This window comes from Trachemys scripta, chromosome 3, assembly GCF_013100865.1.
Source record: "Trachemys scripta elegans isolate TJP31775 chromosome 3, CAS_Tse_1.0, whole genome shotgun sequence".
NCBI lineage: Eukaryota > Metazoa > Chordata > Testudines > Emydidae > Trachemys > Trachemys scripta.
Genome location: NC_048300.1, coordinates 34,617,834 through 34,632,447, shown reverse-complemented (window position 1 = coordinate 34,632,447; position 14,614 = coordinate 34,617,834). Strand labels below are relative to the sequence as shown.

Sequence of the window (14,614 nt, the reverse complement as noted above, 5' to 3'; positions counted from 1 at the left end):
TGCAGATCCCTGTCGAGGCTGCCAAGGCCTTGGCGGCAGCTGGAACTGTTTCCTCTCCAACTGCAGCGTATGCAGCCCCAGCAAGCAAAGGATGGCCCAAGTGTACTTTAGGTCATGCAGCCTTGCATCAGTCTGCTCCGCAAAGAGACCATTCCCATCAAACAGGAGATCTTGAATTGAGGCCTGCATTTCCTAGGAGAAACCAGGAGCTGCATTTCACGACCACCGCCAGTGCAACCACCCTAGCCGCCAAGATGGCCGCATCCCACGCCATTTGGAGGGAGCACCTCACTGCTCACTACCCTCCTCCATCGGGTACCAAATACCTGGGCCAAGTCCTGAGGCAGGGACTCTTTGAACTTACGGAGGGAATCCCATAAGTTGAAGTTGTAGCTGCACAACAGAGCCTGGCAGTTCGCCACCCAGAACTGAAGGCTGGCAGTTGAATAAACCTTCCTCCCAAAAAGGTCCAGCCTCTTAGCCTCTTTATTTTTGGTGGTTGAACTTCTGTGCTCCTGTTTGTTCTTTTCATTGGTTTCAGAGATGACCAGCAAGCCTGGAGGCAGGTGGGTATATAAGTACCTGAATCCCTTGACTGGGACAAAGTATTTTTTCTCAGCCCTCTTGGAGGTGGGAGGGATGAATGATGGAGTTTGCCAGAGGGCTTAGCTATTTTTAAGACCCCATCATGCACTCAGGGGTAGATGCCGAGAGCATATTGAACAAGGTGTCCGCCTGTTCGGCGATCTCCTCTACCTCCAGGCCCAAGTTCTCAGCCACCCATCGAAGCAGGGCCTGGTGCTCTTTGAAGTCATCCAGCGGGCTGGCACTCGAGGGCCCTACCTCCGCCTCGTCTGGGGCTGAGGATGACGACTGGACCGACCAGGGGAGGCCCCACCGGGGGAGGCCCCAGTGCGGCCACTGTGCTGGCTACCGGCCATGTTCCAAGACGGCATCACAGAGGTTGACGTAGCCTTGGGTGCCCGATCACACCTGTGATGCCTCAGCAAGGAGCTGAATTCCCTCTCCGTGCCGGAGGAATCCCCTTCCGGTGATCACAGTGTGGCTGTCGATGCCTGCGTCTGGTGGCTAACCATCGCCACTGGAGACTGGCGTTTTGAATAAGAGGATCGGTGCTGGGGGCAGGTGGACCGGTACTGTCACAGAGACCATTCCCATGGTGCAGGGGACAGGGGTCTGCGCCGAGAAGACAATCAGTGGGAGGGTAAATGGTGCCGGCAATACAATGACCAGCGCCTCCCCCTAGGCAATCCATATTGAGAGGACAGAGACCACAATCGCGGTGCTGGTGATCTAGGGTGACCTGCAGAGGACCTGGGTTGCAAAGCTGGAGATCTGCAGTATGGAGACAGAGAGCATTGTCTCGGCTCTGGGGATTGGCGGCACTCACTTGCCCACTGGGGAGGGCTTGACAGCTGGCTTGCCCTCGTAGGAAGCCTTTGCCTCTTCCTGCGATACACACGGTGCCAGCGGCACTGGTAGAGGCCTCTGCCCTCTGGGTGCTGGGAGAGCCTGGAAAGTCATCGGCCTCGCCACAAGCCTGGAACCCCTACTGCTCCCGGGAGTTGGTGGCAGCTCCCTTGGGGAGCTGAGGCCCCCGTTGGGGAGGCACGCCCATGTGGCTCTGGTGTGGGCAGGTTGCCCAATACCCAGAGACTTTTCTTGCTTGGTGCCGGGAAGCTGTCTTTCTTGGACTTCTTTCTTGCCCGATGCTGGGGGTGTGCTACGCATCGAGGCCAAAGTGCTAGGGGTAGAGTCCGACTGGCAGAGAGCAGCCTCCATGAGGAGGGCCCTCAGATGGATGTCACGCTCTTTCTGGGTCCTGGATCGAAAGTCTTACAGATGCAACCCTTGTCCTTCACATGCGATTCCCCCAAGCATTTTAGGCAGCTGCTATGGGGGTCACTAACAGGCATAGGCCTGCTACAGTCAAAGCAGGGCTTAAAACCTGGAGACCGGGGTATGCCCCACCTGGGGCAGAGTCCTTTGGGACTGTAACTTCTTACTACATTGCTTAACAACTACTTAAACACTAACTACTCTATACAAACTATTTACAATGCCCTAAGGATCGAATACAGTAGAGATGAAACCGCTAGCCCTTGGTAGGCAGGGAGGAGGTGCTCCAACTAACCACCATGGGTGTTAAGAAAGAACTCAGAAGGTGTAGGGCTGGTGGCACCTAATATACCAATGCATGAGTCCGGTACTCAAGGGGGTACCACAGCCAACCCTACAGATACCACTACAAAGGCAAAAATCTCTGACGACCGTGCACGTGGGCGCGCACACACCTAGAATGGAATCAAGATGAGCAAGCACTAGAAGAAGAATTTACAAATTCTGAAAATGGAAACACAGATAAAGTCATACAAAACAACTAGGGATGTCAATTAATCGCAGTTAACTCACACGATTAACTCAAAAAAATGAATCGTGATTAGTCACACTGATAAACAATAGAATACCAATTGAAATTTATTAAATATTTTTGGGTGTTTTTCTACATTTTCAAATATATTCATTTCTATTACAACACAGAATACAAAGTGTACAGTGCTCACTTTATATTATTATTTTTATTACAAATATTTGCACTGTAAAAATGATAAACAAAAGAAATTGTATTTTTCAATTCACCTCATACAAGTACTGTAGTGCAATCTCTTTATCGTGAAAGTGTAACTGACAAATATAGCTTCTTTTTTGTTACATAACTGCACTCAAAAACAAAACAATGTAAAACTTTACAGCCTACATGTCCACTCAGTTCTACTTCTTATTCAACTAATCGCTCAGACAAACAAATTTGTTTACATTTATGGGAGATAATGCTGCCTGCTTCTTATTTATAATGTCACCTAAAAGTGAGAACAGGCATTCGCATGGCAGTTTTGTAGCCGGCATTGCAAATTATTTACATGCTAGATATGCTAAACATTTGTATGCCCCTTCATGCTTCAGCCACCATTCCAGAAGACATGATTAAATGCTGATGATGCTTGTTAAAAAAATAATGTGTTAATTAAATTTGTGACTGAACTCTCTTTGGGGGAAAATTGTATGTCTCCTGCTCTGTTTTACCTGCATTCTGCTATATATTTGATGTTATAGCATTCTTAGATGACGACCCAACACATGTTCGTTTCAAGAACACTTTCATAGCAGATCTGACAAAACGCAAGGAAAGTACCAATGTGAGATTTCTAAAAATGGCTACAGCTCTCGACCCAAGGTTTAAGAATCTTAAGTCCCGTCAAATCTGAGAGGGACGAGGTGTGGAGCATTCTTCACAAGTCTTAAGAGCAACTCTCCGATGCGGAAACTACAGAACCCAAACCACCAAAAAGAAAATTCATCTTCTGCTGGTGGCATCGGACTCATGATGATGAAAATGAACTTGAGTCGGTTCGCTCTGCTTTGGATCATTATCAAGCAGAACCCGTCAACAGCATGGACACATGTCCTCTGGAATGGTGGTTGAAGCATGAAGGGACATACGAATCTTTAGTGTATCTGGCACGTAAATATCTTGCGACGCCGGCTACAACAGTGCCATGCAAACGCCTGTTCTCACTTTCAGGTGACACTGTAAACAAGAAGCAGGCAGCATTATCTCCTGCAAATGAAAACAAACTTGTTTGTCTGAGTGATTGGCTGAAGTAGGTCTGAGTGGACTTGTAGGCTCTAAAGATTTACATTGTTTTCTTTTTGAATGCAGTTATTTTTTGTACATAATTCTACATTTGTAACTTCAACTTTCATGATAAAGTGATTGTACTACAGTACTTGTATTAGGTGAATTGAAAAATACTATTTCTTTTGGGGGTTTTTTACAGTGCAAATACTTGTAATCAAAAATAAATATAAAGTGAGCACTGTACACTTTGCATTGTGTTGTAATTGAAATCAATATATTTGAAAATGTAGAAAACATCCAAAGATATTTAAATAAATTGTATTCTATTATTGTTTAACAGAGTGATTAATCGTGATTAATTTTTTTAATCGCTTGACAGCCCTAAAAACAACCTCATTCTGCCCCTGTAACTCTGTCCCCTGAAGAGCTGGAATCTGTATGTTAAATCCTGGCCCCACCACAATCAGTGGAAGTTATACCCTGGCAGAGTACCCCATAATCAAACAACACACATTTTAATACCACCGGTGGCTCCAATGATCTCATTATGCACCTGGCCTATCTCACACTACAGTGGCATTTACACTGCGATAGGCATTTTTACATCTCTAAAACAAACTACTTCTGCTTTAAAGATCATGTGCAGTTACTGGAAGAACACACTAAAAGTGACCACATTCTGGGCAAAATAAAAATTATGGACATGTATGTACATATACGCACATGTGTGTGTGAGATGTGAGAAAGATGAGGGTTAATTCATAGAAGAGTGCAAACTTCCTGTTGTTCAGGCAAAGGTTAGGGAATTTTCTGGATCTTGTTTAGCCCCAGAAGTCCACAAGACCCAACATATTCATGAGAAATGTCAGCTCAGAGCCTTAACAGGGCTAGATAGAAGTCAGTGTGGTCAGATGGATAGTTAGATATCCAGTATTTCAAACACATTCCAAACTCCATACCAAATAATGTTAATCCAACTTTACGATTGAGAAACCAAGCAACCAAAAATAAAGAGATGCAAAGTCACAGGTAAAAGCGCTTTCTTCAGTCCATCCCTTCCCTTTGTATTTATGGGCCTCTTTTTATTACTGTAATGAATATTACATACAATGCCAACTGAATTATATGAATAATAAAACTATTACGTACCTGCACTTCTTAGGTTAGGATCTAGGTCTGGCATCTCTTTAGAAGCTTCTGGACTAACACTATAGATAGATGCTCCCGCTTCACTGACAATGCTACGAAATAGAATAGCAAACAGTTAAAAATGCACAGCTGACAATAAAATCAACTTGAGATAGACAAGACTTCACTTCATTAAAAAGTGACTTTTTTTGCATTTTTAGAAATTTTTAAAACATGTTTTTAAAATATTCTGGATGAACTGAATGCTAATAAAAATGAAGGACAAACATCATTGGCCACAGTGAGACAACAGTACAGACACTGTGAAAGCACCTCCAGTTCTGCCAGTGCACCTACTCCTTGCCTGGCCTGTAACACCTCTGCTCTTTCAGTGGTGGGCTCTGAGAACACACTGCCCATCATGCCAACCTCTACAGTACTCTGTGATGTTGAAAAATGGATGAGACACTATTCACTTGTGACCAATCAGGAAGTCAGATTTCCCCAAACAAAAAATACTAGCTGGTAATTTAGTTGGACCACTGATCTCCTGTACATACATTTAGAATATCATATATAACTAAGGCTGCGAGTCTTTCACAGAGGTCACGAATTCCGTGACTTTCTGGGACCTCCGTGACTTCTGCAGCGGCCAGGGTGGCTGACCCCAGGGCCGCCCAAACCACTTGGGCGGTCCTGGGAGCAGCTACACCAGCTGCTGTCAGGCGGCCCGAGGCAGCTGGTCCTGGGTGCTGCCCCAGAGCAGCAGTCCAGGAGCAGCACCAGGGCCCTGGGCCGCCCTCACTCTCCAGGAGCAGCAGTGGTGCCCTGGGCTACCACCTCTCCCTGAAATAGCAGCATCTGCCAGAGTCTGTATCCCACCCCCCCGCCCCAAGGAGCAGCAGAAGCATCCGCCAGTGCGCTGCCCTCACTAGCACCTAAGATTTAGTTATGGGTATTTATAGTACAAGTCATGGACAGGTTATGGGCCATGACTTTTTGTTTATTGCCCATGACTTGTCCATGACTGTTACTAAAAATACCCGTGACTAAATCATAGACTTGTATATAACACAGATTCATCCAAAGCAAACTGCTTAGACTATTCAGTGCAACTGAACTTCTATATACTTTGAGATATACAAAGTTTAGTATACTATCAATTTGCTGTAAACTACAGTTGTCAATTGTCAGTTTAATTTAGTAATGATGATCAGAAACCACTTCAAATTGTGTCACAATTTCAAATAATAAATTTCATCCAGGATAAACAAAACAAATCAAATACATATAGAATAATATATGCTCAGAAGTACTTTTAGGGTGAAATCTTGGCACCACTGTAAGTTCCATTGACTTCAATGGGACCAGGATTTCATCCTTCATATTTAAGACACAGTATCAGTATATAATATTGTAACAAAGTGCTACCCATTTTAGACCTACTTTTACTATTCCATTTTGTTTTTTCACTGCTATGTCCTCCACAAGTTTAACAGAGCCACGCTCACAGAAGTAAAGTTAAATTTCTAATACCAAATTGCAAAGGCTAAGGAAAAGATCAGCAGAGAAAGCATATAAAATACATTTCTATTGGTTACTAAAAGATGTTGACAATAAATATAAAGATAAAAAACACAATGTTGCTGTGGACAGTAAGGTTTTCTCCCCTGTATAGATACACAGGACTGATCGAAAACGGTCACACTTTTCCTTTAATATTATCTATTCAATCAAAACTGGAACAGGATAAAGTGTTTATTACACATGGGTCAGAATGTAGAGTCGCTGGGACCTCTAATAAACGGTTCATTGTTTACAACAAACAGGTTGGATCTTACAAAAAAATACAGAGGACTAGATTCTGTACTCAGTTATACTGGTGTAAATCCAGGATGACTCTATTGACTACATATTTACTGATGTAACAGAGCAGACCTTGGCCACTAGTCTGAATAAGGTAAGGGAAAATGAAACCATTTACACATTTTTCTAAAGACTCATTACAGACATTGCTTGAGTATGCACTGCATACAGCCCACCTAACATCCATAATAGGGAACAGCTGACAAAATCAGAGATACTAAATTTTGAGTAATGGTCATCTCAGTAAAAAACTGTTGAAAAATGAAGACTTTGACAGAAGTCTCATCTAATCGACATTTCGGATGAACTGGTAGGCTCAAAAAACATACAATATAACGTGTGAACAATTTAAACAATACACTTTAACTATAGCATCTGGCAAGCTCTCTTTCTTTGTGGGGGGGAAAAAAAGCTTCCCAAAAACCTCATACATCAACAGCTTTTAACAAATTTCTCTTCAGTTGCTGTTCTTTAACAGATCCAAAATTAAGCTTGTATATAATATCTACATTTAATACATTCCTATGTATGTATCCCTAGACACAACACACAATGTTTCGCACACATTTACCATGATGCACCATACAATAAGATTCATTACTGCGCACACAGTTTATTACCTGGTCTCTTTCAACATGCTGTACAGTGAAAGAACTAAAAGTGACTTGACTAGGAATTCAAGGACACTTAATGATTAATTGATACTCATCAAAATGTTATTTTACTAGTCCAGGTGAGCTCACTTTGGTCTCATTGTGCACTTGAGGAAAAAAATCACCCACAGTTTTAAGTTAGATGGTTCAAAAATTCACAAACTAAAGAGTAAACTAAAATAAAACTTAGGAAGCAACAACTAAAAGAGCATGTTTGCTTTTCTCAAGCATAAGGAATTTTATACTCCATTCACACAAAATTGAAATGTTGTCCTACAACATGTTTTTAATTAGAAAAAAATATGGAATGCACTCAGGTAAAGCACTTATCATTCCTATGAGATTTGCATACACAAAGATATTTTTGTATGTATGCAGTGATTCCCCATTGGGCACCCAGGGTCTGAGATTCCAAAGGCAGCAGAGCTTCCACCCAGCACAAAAACACCCCAGACAACTGGCATTCATAATTTAGACTGGAAAATCCAGACATAAAACAAAACAAATTATCCAGAGTAAAAGTATAGGGCCATTCATTCCAGAAAAGCAATTCTGAAAACATGATTGGTTCATCCAGTCTCAACCAAGGTTTTACAGACTTCTCTGGTTTTATTTCATTTGGTTTCAGTTGCAGCAAAGTGGTCACCCAAGTGAGGCTGACATATACACTCCAATATGCTTTATCTTGATCACAAAAGTACTATTATAGCAAGCCATAGAGTTTTGTTTTGGCTTTTTATACCAGTTTAAGTTAATTGCTCAGCTGTCCAATAGCAAGTGTGTATCTTTACCATTCCTCAGAGCATCTAGAGTCAATTTTTTTGTTTTATTTTTTAATATAACTTTTTTATTTTTGTATATTGCTTCCTAATGGTTGCATCAACAAAAAGATGGCTAAAGTTTATAGAATATGCCTTCCCACTGGCCACATAATCCATCCTAGAGATGTTTCTCCATATCCCCATCCAACTTTTTAAAGTTACAAAATATACACATCTGAAGCTCACTTAAACTCAAATTACCCACTACATAATCCTTCAATTCATGTTTATTAATTACACCACTATTATTGCTTATTGCTTAGTACAAAAAGCCTTATGTGGTGTACAGGTCTCATTTATGGTTACTAAAAAAGATGCATTTTAAATGTTAAAACCAGGGTTGCTCTTTAAATGTATTGCACTAGCACCACCTGGTGGTGTTCTATTTCTTTTGTTAACATTGCTTACTACATTCTAAATAAATGGGAAAGCCTGTCTAACTCTGGCAGACATAATGACAGACACATTTCACTTAGAGGTCTAATAAAAACATTCTATTACAACACTCACATTTTCTCTTTTTGTTAATTTTCAAGGAAATAAAAGGAAAAGGGGGAAATTAGCACATATGAATCCAAAGATAGTTAAATTTGCTTCAAACTCAAAATTATTTTATCATATAGCTCTTTTACATAATTACTACTTCACCCATGTTTGTGCATCTAGACAGTAAAGTTTTCAAAAGCACCTAGTGACGTGGATGCCTAAATCTCATTAAAAGGCAATAGGACTTAGGCATTTTTGAAAATTTTACCTAATATGCTTAACCATACATACCATACATGTTAAAATAATACATATCTGTATTTATACTTTTAGAATTGACAAAAATTGATCTTGCTTTATAATGCTTCCACAAATCTCAATTATGTTAATTAACACTGTATTACACTCTAGTCTTTTGCCTAAGATCAAATGCAATACTGGATTCATAATCTATAAAATAGAGAGGGGACATCTACATATTCGGCCTCTAAGGAGGATTTTCCCATCCTAATTACAATGATCCTCTCACACTGATGTGGCAGAACTTCTGTGCATAAATACAATTTCTTGTATTTGCCTTATAAAAACATTACTAGTTATAAAACAATAATGGGACAAAGAAGGTCAGAATCAATAAGCTGTCTTTATACATTTGGGGTGAAATCCTTGCCCTAACGTAGTTAATAGGAGTTTTGCCATTGACTAAAAATGATGCATCACAAAACAGTGTTTTGATGCTGAAGGCTGCATAATTTAATTTCTAAAATAAAGAATATAATTATTGCACTTATGAGACTATCTGGGAAACTATTAAACTATCACATAAGCTCTTCATTTATCTTCTGGCAGCAGCAGCAGGCAAGACCTCTGCAAAGAGCTGAAACACTGGAGAGCCCCACATTGATTGAGTAATGTTACTAGCTAAGAGAAGTGGTTTAAATATTATACAGGACATAAAAATAATGGAACTCCATGGAATGGAAAATCCAGAAAGGATAGAAGGAGGCTGTTAGGTCAGAGAGACTGTGAAACTACATTCAAATAAATGCACTGTTTCTCATAGGCCAGTGATACTGCTCAAGTAGAAAAGGAAAATGAAGACATGTTGTGCAAGAAAAATCTATTAATAGGTGTTTGTTGAATACTATAAAGACAAGTGTAATTTAGCCTGGAAACATAAAAAATTTTAGGTCTGTGCTTCAATCAAACTAAAATATCAAATTATTATTCAGAATTTCAATAGTGTGTATATTTAGAGGACTTTTCAGCATCATGAATATTTTAAAGCCTGTGTTTATCTTGTTTTCATCCAGCTTTTACTGTTAAATTTGAAACTACATGCTGTTTATTTTTCATTCTGTTTTCATTAACTGTTATATACTGTACAGCAAAAGATTGCTTATATTAGATCATTCTTTTTTTGTGCTGCATTAAAAAGTCACTTGTCAGGTCAAAGTCACAGTCCAAATCCTGTCCTCAGTCACACCTGTGCAATCCCATCTGGTGCAACATCTTGAATATGCATGGGTAGCATGCAAGGGTTCTATGTCTCCTCCTTTAAGAGAATACAACAAAAGCAAGTGATGACGCTATCACTTCCTGACCCAGATTCAGCAGGTACTTCCCTTAACCAAACATAACACATGCAGGGAAAGAAATAAATAAACAAACAAGAAAATAGAGCTAGATTATGAGTTCCTCAAGTGAGAATCCTTGAGTACAGGTGGAAGGAGAGATGCAGCAGCATCCATATACAGCACTAGAATGAGAGAATGGAGAACAGAGTATATTATAATTAGAAATTAAAATGTTGAAAAAGAAATAGTAATAAATTTGCATCACACACTTAAAGCTAAATTTAAAAACAGACTTCAAGACAATCTATAGCTTTGCATCGTCAAATGTGACTGTTGATATAGATAGCCAGCTAACTCATTTTTAGACATGATCAGATAATTTGACATCTAAATGTGTGCAAAAAGGCAGGAGGAATTATTTGCACAAGCAAAATTACACCTGCAAAATAAATGAGACAAAGTAATAAAAATTAGTCTTTTAAATTAAGATTCTTTTTGCTATGTATTTGTATCCAGCAGCTTCCATAGCTCAGTGGTTTGGGCATTGCCCTGCTAAGCGGCAGGGTTATGAGTTCAATCCTTGAGGGGGCCATTTGGGGCAAAAATCTATCTGGGGATTAGCCCTGCTTTGAGCAGGGGGTTGGACTAGATGACCTCCTGAGGTCCCTTCCAACCCTGATATTCTATAATAAATAACACGCAGTAAGAATCTTCAGATACCTCAGCTCAATTAAGCTACAAACAGCCATACAAAACCCCCCTTGACTGACCAACCTCTTCATTTAACTCACTGTCAGAGCAGACATAGAACCTGAAATTCTCCTCACAAAAGGAGCGTATTGTAATTCAAAGCGATGCACAATTTGTGAGTATTTGTATTCATCTGTGTATTCACTAGCACCATTACAGGAAAAATTTACAGTAAAATGTAGCATTCGACTCAACAGATGTGATTTATATCATTAATTGTCAAGATACAGAATGCAAGCAACAACAGATGTGCAAAACCTGCAGGATGTAGAAACTACGCATCACCTATCATCATTACTCGGGAAACTGACCAATCACTGTTCAAACACTTCAACAACAAACCACAGTCTATCAGATTGGAAAGTTATCATAATCAAACAAGTGTCAAGGCTAAAAGACTTGATGAAAGATAATTTATCGATATGCTTTCTTAAATCCACCAGAAGATAATCTGAGGGTAAAGCACCACTACACCAAATGGAATTCTTTGAACATGTCCCATGAACATGTATGGATTCACTTTATTTCTTTGGGAAAAACAGCTGCAGCATCCTTGGCCTCAGAGCCAGTAATGATCATCATTTACTACCTGAAGGAATCAAATTGAAACACACTGCAGATTTAATTCTTTGGTGGAGCTCTGTTAACTGGTTATCATCTTTATCTCTACATATCCACAGACAGTTCTTTCATCACATCATTTGTCAGTTTATATTCCAAATACTACAAATTATACGATGGTGTGTTTAAACACAAGTCTGACTTTACAGAATCATCCATAATATGTAACAATTTTTAAAAATTACTCTTGAGAATATTTGTACATATATTGGCTTGGGTTCTGGGTATAACATGTAGGGCTACATTAACATTATTAGGCATCTTTTGCCATAATTTTCGGGCTAATAGTTTCTCTATTCTTCCCCTTATAGCAAAAGATCATCAGAAGTTAGGTATTTTAAGTAATGTTAATATTTTTATTCTTTGCTGCAAGATACTTTAGCCACCTGATACCACACTGCAGGAAGTTATCTAGCTTGCCTAATCAGTGTATAACATTACAATTGTTAATAAACAGTGATCTCAAACAGACTTTCTAAAAGCTGCAAAAATAAATCTTTCAAGCTAATGAAGGGCATGATCCTGAAATATACAAATCCTGGACTGTCCCTATGTGCCCACACACTGAAGCCAACAGCGCTCTGCTCAGATGCAGGAGTCTAAGTTGTCTCAAATTGCAAGATTGTGGCCCAATACTATTTTTGTAAAACAAATTCACAGCCCAAATATATATTCACTACCACTTCTAAAACTCAATTTTCCCATTCTTTGTTTTGTACAGTAATGAAGCGCAACCATAAACTTTCATCTTATTGTTACAACTTGTTAACTGGAAGGTCCTGAATAATCAACATTGTCACCCTCACGAAACCCTCACTTTTTTTTGCAAATTCTAACAGTCTTTTTAAATATTACAGGTTTAATGATAGTGTGTATTTTCCTTTTAAAGAGAAAAAGCATTCATGTGTTGCACATAAAGAGCTGAGATTCTGGCCTCCTTTACAAACATGCAAACTTGCAGGGACTCCAGTGAAGTAAATAGAATTAATCTGAATTACTGCCAATGTAACAGAGCAGGATATGGCCCAGAGTGTTCGCCTTTAGTAAGAATGTCATTTAATCAAGTTAAGGCCAAAATGGACTACCCCTGCATTCTTTGCAAATCTAAATCATTCCCTGGCTTTACACAAAGCTTTGGGTGCACAAGTAATGCCTGAGTGGTCCCTCCCTCATAACCTACCTTTTCAAGTCAAAATTATTTCTGAGCCATTTCAGGTCTGCATCATCTTCATGTACAAATGGAATGTGCATGCACATGCTGCCGCATCTAATGTTTGCCTCCCTCCTTAGTTGACCTTGCTTGCCTTAGACTGCTAGAACACTTCACCTCCTGACAAAGTCAACGTGCCACTCCATTAACTGGCAGAGGCTGCAGTCACTACAATGCACTCATCAGACTCCCTTCGCAGGCTCTGGAGACTGCAGACATATGACCTTCATCTGACATGCTCAACCTCCTTTGGCTAGGGGTTGGGAACTGAAGTTTCTGCCTACTCTTCAGAACACCAAACTTGCTAATGTTTTTCTAAATGTACCTCTGCCCTTGTGATAACTGCTTTCAGACACTCAAGACTGTGTTGTAATTTTAAAAGCATATTTGAAACAGAGAGCAAAATGTTTAAAAATAACCCCCTGTCGCTCACTCACTCTTTTAAATGCTTGAAAATAAATAATCCTCCCTATGAGGAGAAGGCACTTTCAGGCTACTCCAATATTTTCTTCATCCAGATTTAAATCTGCAGCTTGAGATCGATCAACATCTTTGAACATTCTATATATTAAGCACTGTAAATGTTAATTTACAAATATACATTTTTTGCATCAAGACAAAGGAACTTTTTTATGCTGCATTAGAGAAAAGAATGCTACAATTTCAAAATATATTCATTCTGCATGCCTACGAAGAGAGGACTGATTTCAATGCTTTCCTCAATAAATTTTATCATCAACAAGTTTTAACAGGAAAATAGAGAGAACCTGAATACTGATTTTAATTCTTGCTTGATAAGTTTATGAATTCTCCTAAAACAGCAGCATGTAATTGGAAGCTTTCACTACAAAGAGAAGCATCATGGTAGATATAAAGTAAAGTAAATAATTATCTGAGCCCAGAATATGCAAGAAAAAAAATCCATGTCAGCCTCTCTTTTCACATAAACAATTATGGTAGTTATTTAGAAAGGGAAAAAAAGCACAACATCTACACAACACCCACCTGGCATTAAGTCATATGAACAATTGAAAACTGGAATTACTCAAAACACAATGACTCAAAATCAATATAAGTTTACTATTTAGCCATCTAATTTTGAAACAAACATGCCCTTTCAAATAAAGGCAACTTCTTTTGAATTTCCTCTTGAAAACAGAGTTAACACCAGGCAAACAAAAATAAATGTATTATTATATGCGACACACACACACACAGGTCAGACTGGTGACATACTGCAGAGACAACCTGTCTTCCTAGGGCCTAACTCAGCCCTGGCGTAAGGGGACCCAGAAGCCAATGAAGTGGGACTTGTTTATACCAGGACTATATTTGGTAGCTAAACCCGAATATGAATTTGGATCAAAGCTTCAAATCACTGGAGGTGGCATATCTAAAAATAACATTCAGTCAGAGAGTATGTCTATCTTGCAGTTTTCTGACATCCCTGTTAAGGGGTTTTTAAGCTATGCCCTGCTACAGAACTTGGATGTGCATATATAGGATGAGGGGAAGTGTTATGCTTAAAGGAATTTCAAACTGAGGTGAATGTCATTTATGTCTAATTTTATTTATTTTATTAACCTTGGGACCTTTTAGAATATTTCAGACCTCAAATATTGGAGATATTTAAGAATTTTCTCACATTCTTTAATGTTGTTGAAAGCTTACTTTACAATAAATTAAGAGGAAACCAAGAAAGTCAGGGAGAGTTCAGCTACAAACCTTTGCAGTCAAACCTCTGTGCATGCATGACATACAGCTACTGCAAAATTAGCATGCCGCAAAATGCAATTACTGAAATAATTCTCATAAAAGGATACCTCCACTCCCCTCCAAAG

The 14,614-nt window shown here is 39.4% G+C and overlaps 1 protein-coding gene across 1 annotated transcript in view; it reads right to left on the bottom strand.

Annotated features, from left to right (window-relative positions):
• Positions 1–14,614, bottom strand: part of SRBD1 (S1 RNA binding domain 1) — a 232,938-nt gene that overhangs the window by 101,645 nt on the left and 116,679 nt on the right. The window contains exon 17 of the mRNA XM_034764426.1: positions 4,811–4,902. Within this exon, the coding sequence (XP_034620317.1) occupies positions 4,811–4,902 (92 nt within the window). The remainder of the gene's footprint in view (positions 1–4,810; positions 4,903–14,614) is intronic.